Genomic DNA, 7,905 nt, shown 5'->3' with positions numbered 1-7,905 from the left:
GAGGTGTAAGTGTGGGCTTAGGGTAATTTTTTTTTGTCTGCATCTGGAAGGTTTTTATCAAAAGTTCTATTTTAAAAATATCAAAACTAAAAGGCTCTTCAAATGACCAGAAAGCAGTACAAATTACTAATCCTAGCTATGCAACCAGGTCACCTGCAAGAGCAGCACCTCTGAAATAGAGCCTGCTGCATTCACACTCAAAGCACCCATCATATAAAAGTATCCTATTTAAATATATATATATATATATATAAAAGCAAAGCTCATTTTCCCACAGCTTAAACCGCTGATGCTCTTCCTGTTCTTTTACAAAATCTGCCCAAGGCTTAAGGTGAAGGAAGGCTGCTTTTCCCACAGTGAGTCCAACTCCTGCAACAGATTCTTAAGTCTGGCTGGAACCTAAGTTCTGGGAGAGAAGCAGGCTGAGCAGTTGGTGGTGACACAAAGCTTCACTGAGCACTGTTAGAGCTCATTAGATCTGGGGACTCCAGACCTGGGAGAGGAGCGTCTCTGATCACCTCTGGGGCTTGGGAAACCGAAATCTGGGACATGTCTCTCCCAATAATCTCGTTCACTAAAAAAGAAAAAGAAGAGTGATTAGCAATTTCAAAGGAAAATCGCATAAGGTTTTCTTTTCCTCTCTTAGACATTCCTTCCAATGGCTTTGAGTAAATATTAAGGCAGTACTTGACGGCTGCTCGCTCCAGAGCAGACTGACACCAAGATGAAAGCACCATTCCTCAGAGGCTGAAGGTTCCCTCTCTTCCCTATTTCAGTTTGGACTTTAAAGTAATGGCTGAGAACAGGCAACCTTTTATTAAAATATATTTTATTTTATGTGTATGAATGTCTGCACACCATGCACTTTATGCCTGGTGCCCTTGGAGGTCAAAAGAGATCCCCTAGGAATGGAGTTACAGATGCCTGTTAACCACAATGTGGGTGCTGGCAATCAAATCCAGGTCCCCAGCAAGAGCAGCAAGTGATCTTTTTGGGTGGGTGGGTGGGTGGGTGGGGGAGCTGGAGAGATGGCTCCCTGGTTAAAAGCACTGTCTCTTCTTCCCGAGGTCCTGAGTTTAATTCCCAGCAACCATATGGTGGCTCACAACCATCTAACTGGGATTTTATGCCCTTTTCTGGCATGTTTGTGTACATGTAGATAGATGTGAGTACATACATAAAAAAATATTCTTTTTTTTTTAAAGATTTATTTATTATTATACCTAAGTATACTGTAGCCGTCTTCAGCACACATCAGATCTCATTATGGGTGCTTGTGAGCCACCATGTGGTTGCTGGGATTTGAACTCGGGACCTTTGGAGGAGCAGTCAGTGCTCTTACCCACTGAGCCATCTCACCAGCCCCCACAGAAACATTCTTAGCCTCACTCCAAAAGCTCATGCTACAAGCAGAGCTGATAGGTACTGTAAAAAAAAATGTTTATGGGTAACTTCTGATCTAATGCCTTGCCTTTTCTGACTTCTGAGGGCACTAGGCATGGATACGGTACAAGATATACATGTAGGCAAAACCCATACACGTAAAATTTTTTTCAAAATCTTTAAAAAGTAAATATTTACCTCATTCTAACTTTTCCTACTTTGTTTTTTTTTTTGTTTTGTTTTGTTTTTATTTTTAGGAACAGGGTTTTTCTGGATCGCCCTGGCTGTCCTGGAACTCACTCCGTAGACCAGGCTGGCCTCAGAAATCCACCTGCCTCTGCCTCTGCTGGGATTAAAGGCGTTTGTTATTACTGCCCAGCTAACTTTTCCTACTTTGAATTCCTCTGGGAAAGTTTTCCCTTTTGGTTTCCCACGGTGCCACCTAAGAATATAAAGTGAAAGAAATGTTTTAGCCAGAGTGAACCACCAAGCTTTGGGGTGCTTTGTTGTCTTGTCCTAATACTTTATTATGTGGGGGCATTTGTACATACATAGTCCCTTCTAATTACAGGCTCTGGCTTTCTCTAATGTGCCCAATACCTCAGAAAGTACAACGTCTGTGAGGCAAATGCCATAAATTTCCATTTGAAAGAAAAAAAAAGTAAGAAAGCTGGCTGTGGTGGCTCACATATGTGCTCCTCAGCACTCAGGAAGCCAATCTAGACAGATAGACAGACTGAGCTCCAGGCCAGGCTGGGATGGGCTAGAGAGTGATACTCTGTCCTCCCTTAAAAACAAACAAAAAGAAAGGAACCAATAAGAAAGGAGAAAAGAAAAAGACAAAACACATCACAGTTCTTCTCATAGCATGTCCTCTCACTTTTCCTTTCTTATGGAGGGTGAGGGTTAGGGGGGTGGTTTCTGTTGGCAGACAATGTCTTACTTTATGATGTAGCCTAAACTGGGGGTCCTTCTGTTCCAGTCTCCAGACTGCTAGGACTATAGGTATCTACTACCATACCTAGCCTTTCTTTTCAACTAATGATTGCATTCCTGGAGGCAGAAGAGATGACTTAGCAGTTAAGAGTACTTGCTGCTCTTACAGAAAACCCAGGTTTGGTTTCCAGCACTCACATGACAGCTTACAACCATCTGTAACTACAGTTCTCTCTTCCAGCTTCCCCAGGTGTGCACATAATGTGCATACAAACATGCAGGTAAAACACTCATACACATAAAAGAAGTCATTTAAAAATTTTAAAGATTCCATCCCTATATTATGTAGAAGTGGGTTAAAAAGGTAAGTCCATATAATTTTCCTTTTTAAGATAACTATTTCTACTGGGCGGTAGTGGCACACGCCTTTAATCCCAGCACTTGGGAGGCAGAGGCAGGCGGATTTCTGAGTTCGAGGCTACCCTGGTCTACAGTGAGTTCCAGGACAACCAGGGCTATACAGAGAAATCCTGTCTCGAAAAACCAACCAACCAAACAAATAAAAAGATAACTATTCCTGGGGCTGGAGAGATGGCAGAGTGGTTAAGTGCACTAGCTGCTCTTCCAAAGGAACCAAGTTCAATTCCCAACATCAACATGGCAGCTCACATCATCTGTAATTACAGTTCCAGAGGATCTGGCATCCCCTGGATTTATGTCATACATACATACAGGCAGGCAGAACACCAATATACATAAAATTAAAAAAAAAATCAAAGAAAAAGAAAAAAATAACAATTTCTGATTTGGGAGGCAGAAGGAAGCTGATCTGAGTTCAGCCATAGGATAATCTCTGGGGCTGGTTAGCTGTCTGCCTAGCTTGAAAGACTTGTCTTAAAATAATAAGAAGGAGAATGAGGAGCAAAACACACACACTCTCTCTCTCTCACTCTTTCTTCTTGCCCATACATCGTATGTTCATTCAGAACTCTCTCTCCCTTTTCTCCTTTCTTTACTCCTTCCCTCCCTGCCTCCTTCCCTCCTAGGATTACAAGCATGTGCCATCATATCCAGATACAACTTCAACTTTCACTTCATTTTGAGTATATGTATTCATTCACTTATTTGTATCAAGTTCATAAATTATACAAGATGCTTTACATGTTTCTGCCATTTTCAGATGGCAAAAGAGATATTTAGATTCCTAATGTACCATTTCCTTCTTTGTTTTTGGTATTTTTTTAAAAATATTTATTTTTATTTGTTATATGTAAGTACACTGTAGCTGTCTTCAGACAAGGGAATCAGTTCTTGTTATTGATGGTTGTGAGCCACCATGTGGTTGCTGGGATTTGAACTCAGGACCTCTAGAAGAGCAGTCAGTGCTCTTAACCACTGAGTCATCTCTCCAGCCCTGTTTTTGGTATTTTGAGACAGGTTCTCTATGCATTCCTCCATGTCTTAGAACTCACTAAGCTGGGTAGAACTAAGAGATTCTCCTAACTCTTGAATGCTGGAATTAAAGGTGTGTACTACCAATCCCAGCTCCTTCTTGTATTAATTTATTTATTGAGACAGGGTCTTACTTTGTAGACTAGGCTGGCCTATCCACCAGCCTCTTCCTCAAAGGTTTGTGATACTATGCCTAGCCATTTTCTTCCCTTTAAAGAATAAAATGTCCCAGCACTCAGGAGGCAGAGGCAGGCGGATTTCTGAGTTCGAGGCCAGCCTGGTCTACAGAGTTAGTTCCAGGATAGCCAGGGCTACACAGAGAAACCCTGTCTTGAAAACACAAAAACAAAAACAAAACAAAACAAAAAAGAATAAAATGAACTAAAAGCCCAAAATAAAAAGTCAACAGTCTTTAATATCAGCACCAACAGATTATGTAGGTCATAGCATCTGGCCCAGTTTAGCAGCCCACAATTCTTAACTCCCAACACGTGGATTTGTCTGTGCTAGCACAACACAAGTAAAAACCACCAGCAGTATCTGCAGTTACCAAAACAAGAGAGTAATGACAACAAAGTGTTCTTTAGGAAATGTTCAAATGACCAGTGCTCTGAAATGTCCTACACAGCAGAACAGGCTGTTATATAGTCCAGGCCTCTCCTTTAAGGATACTTCCCATGCAAAAGGATTCAAAGTTGTATTTCACAATAACTGGTATGGTAAAAAAAACAAATTAACAAACAAACAAAACCCCTCAAAACCAGATGAAGAGGAACAAGGTGACCAGCGTGTATTTTTGGAATACTTACAAATATACAAAAACTCAGGAGGCTTTTGGGTATTTTTTTTCCCAGACAGTTTCTCTGTGTAACAGCTCTGGTTATCCTGGAACTCACAAGATCTGCTTGCCTCTGCCTCTGGGGTGCTGGGATTAAAGGAGTGTGCCACTACTACCTGGCTTAGTTTGCTTTTTGAGACAGAGTCTCTTCTTATAGTCCTTGCTGTCTTGGAATTAGCTATGTAGACTAGGCTAGCCTCAAACTTACAGAGACACTCCTGCCTCTACCTTCTGTTAAAATAATTTTTCCTCCCCGTTTTTGGCCAGGATAGATTCAAAGGGCCTTTCTTTCATCTTTGTAATGAATTTTGGGTCCTATTTGGACTCTTATCTAATCCCAGCAGAGGAAGAGACAGGTGGATCTTTTGTGAACTCTAGGCTAGCCTGGTCAACATAGTGAGATCCAGTACAACCAGAGTTATATACTAGAGACATCCTGTGTGTAAATAGATGGGGGTGGGATGGGATATGGGAGGACTATTTAGGCTGGACATGGGAGGATCAGGAGGTCAAGGACAGCTTGAGCTACCATTAGAATGTCTCAAAAATATTTTGCAGGTATCTGGAATTTTTTGCTGTCTTAATATTTTTTTATTTGATTAATTGAGACAAAGTTTCTCTACGTAGCTCTAGCTGCCCTAGAACTCACTATGTAGACCAGGCTGGTCTACGACTCAAAAAAATCTACCTTCTCTGCTTCTCAAGTGCTGGGATTATAGGCATGTGCCACCACATGCAGCATAATGCATTCTTCACTGGTAACTGAAAGTTTATTTAGCTAGTCAATTGGCAATCCAGTTTCAGAGCGCTTCTCAGCTTCCCTTGTAGCTAGTGATGATCTCTCCGACGTAATATGACAAAAAGGGAGAGTATATCTTGCTCATCACCTGCATGGCTTTCCTCTTCTCCCTTTCCTCCACTCCTTTCAGTGGACTAAGATTTAGTATCAAAGTGGTAACTGCTTTGATAAAACTTGGAAGAAAGAGAAACAAGAAATCAAAAAAAATCTTAATCTCTGAACTACTAGGAGATACAAGAGAATCCTATTCTGAAGCAGGAGTGGGTGGGTTGGTGAACAAGGGGAAAGGGGATGGGATAGGGGGTTTTTGGAGAGAAAACCAGGAAAGGGGAAAACATTTGAAATGTAAACAAACTATCTAATAATTAACCCGGGCAGTGGTGGCACATGCCTTTAATCCCAGCACTTGGGAGGCAGAGGCAGGCTGATTACTGAGTTTGAGGCTAGCCTGGTCTACAAAGTGAGTTCCAGGACAGTCAGGGCTACATAGAGAAACCCTGTCTCAAACAACAACAATAACAACAACAAAAATCTAACAATTAGGGGCTGGTGAGATGGCTCAGTGGTTAAGAGCACCGACTGCTCTTCCAGAGGTCATGAGTTCAAATCCCAGCAACCACATGGATGGCTCACAACCATCCAGAATGAGATCTGATGCCCTCAGACTCTCCTGGTGTGTCTGAGGTCAGCTACAGTGTACTTACATATAATAATAAATAAGTTGGAAAGAAAAAAGATTTACTTAAAAAAAAAAATCTAACAATTAAAAAAAAACTTAAAAAAAAAAGAGAACCCTATTCTAATTAATTCATTATAATTTGGGCTCCCCGTTACACTAGTTAACACATATCAACAGAAATAAAAGACCAAATATTGCTCCCATGCCTTTAATCCGGACATTCAGAAGGTAAAGGCAGGTGGATCTCTAAACTCAAGGCCAGTTGGTGTACACTCCAGTTCCAGACCAGGCATTTATATGGTGAGAACACATCTTTTTTTTTTTTTTTTTTTGAGACAGGGTTTCTCTGTGTAGCCCTGGCTGTCCTGGCACTCACTCTGTAGATCTGTAGATCTTGAAAAAACAAAAAACCACAAACAAACAAATGGAATCTTCTGGGGCTTGTGAGATGGCTCAGTGGGTAAGAGCACCAACTCCTCTTCCGAAGGTCATAAATTCAAATCCCAGCAACCACATGGTGGCTCACAACCACATGTAATGAGATCTGATGCCCTCTTCTGGTGTGTCTGAAGACAGCTACAGTGTACTTTTTTTTTTTTTTTTTTTGAGACAGGGTTTCTCTGTATAGCCATGGCTGTCCTGGAACTCACTCTGTAGACCAGGCTAGCCTCAAACTCAGAAATCCGCCTGCCTCTGCCTCCCAAGTGCTGGGAGTAAAGGCGTGTGCTGCTGCCACCACCACCTGGCTACAGTGTACTTATTTATAATATTAAATAAATCTCCCCCCCCAAAAAAAATTCATTCTGACCTGGCCTGGTGGTCAATCCCTATAATCCCAGTTCCCAGGAGACAGAGGCACATAGATTTCTAAGTCAGAGGACAGACTGGTCTACATAATGAGCTAAAGCTACATGGTAAGGCCCTGTCCCTCAAAAAGATGCCATCTGTTCTTAGGAGGCAAAGGAGGAAGCTGAGAGTTGAAAGTCAGAGCTGGGTATGGTGGTGCACACCTTTAATCCCAGCACTTGGTAGGCAGAGTCAGGCAGATCCCTGATTCCAGCCTGGTCTACAGAGTAAATTCCAGGCCAGTCAAAGCTATCCAGAGAAACCTTGTCTCAAAAACAAAAAAAGTCAGTTCGAACTATATAGGCAGAGGAAGGTGGGTCTCTGTGAGTTCGAGGCCAGCATGGTCTACAGAGTGCCAGGACAGTCAGGGTTACACAGAGAGAAACCTTGTCTTGAAAACCAAACTAAACAACCAACCAAACAATTAACCACCCATTCTACAAACAGTAAATCTGAAGTTGAGACTACATTACATGGTACTTGAAATAACATTCAAGTAGTGGCCTAAATATCAGAGAAAGCTGAAATTTGAAAAATAATTACTTTCCCCCCCCCCCAATTTGGGTTAAAACATGAAACTCAGAAGCTTCCCTATACTCTTGCTATGGAGCATACACAGAGCCTCCTGCAGGCTAGATAAGCATTCTATGACTAAGCCACATCCCTAGCTCCACAGAAGAGTCAGTTTATCTTTAACTAATCTCATTTACTGAGAGCCCAAAAATATAGTACTATTGGAGCTAAACTTGAGCTCTAAAGCTATAAATCATATGATTCATTCCACTTCACATACTCCTTTGCCAGACCCTTAGCAAAATCCCTCTCTATCAATCAACTTTGCATTAGTCACTACCATTTCCATTCCTGAATCTTCTGTGTGCTTAATCTGGGTAAGTCAGCATCTCAATCAACAAGCAAACAAATAAAACATTAGATCTAACATTCCCTTCTATATCTAATTCCTTCACAGCT

At 41.5% G+C, this 7,905-nt stretch overlaps 1 protein-coding gene across 4 annotated transcripts in view; it reads right to left on the bottom strand.

Annotated features, from left to right (window-relative positions):
* Positions 1 to 38: 38 nt before the first annotated feature.
* Nfatc3 (nuclear factor of activated T cells 3) overlaps positions 39 to 7,905 on the bottom strand; it is a 76,363-nt gene continuing 68,496 nt past the window's right edge. For 2 of the 4 annotated variants that reach the window (XM_031341271.1, XM_031341270.1), the window contains one exon: positions 39 to 574. Coding sequence is in view for 2 of the 4 variants with exons in the window: in XM_031341270.1 (XP_031197130.1) it covers positions 450 to 574 (125 nt within the window). In the remaining 2 variants the exon portion in view is untranslated. The remainder of the gene's footprint in view (positions 575 to 7,905) is intronic. The other 2 variants (XM_031341268.1, XM_031341269.1) reach the window with 2 other exon arrangements.

This window comes from Mastomys coucha, unplaced genomic scaffold (genome assembly GCF_008632895.1).
Source record: "Mastomys coucha isolate ucsf_1 unplaced genomic scaffold, UCSF_Mcou_1 pScaffold22, whole genome shotgun sequence".
In the NCBI taxonomy this organism is placed as follows: Eukaryota; Metazoa; Chordata; class Mammalia; order Rodentia; family Muridae; genus Mastomys; species Mastomys coucha.
The sequence above is the reverse complement of the archived record's forward strand: the minus strand, read 5'-3'. Positions and strand labels throughout refer to the sequence as shown.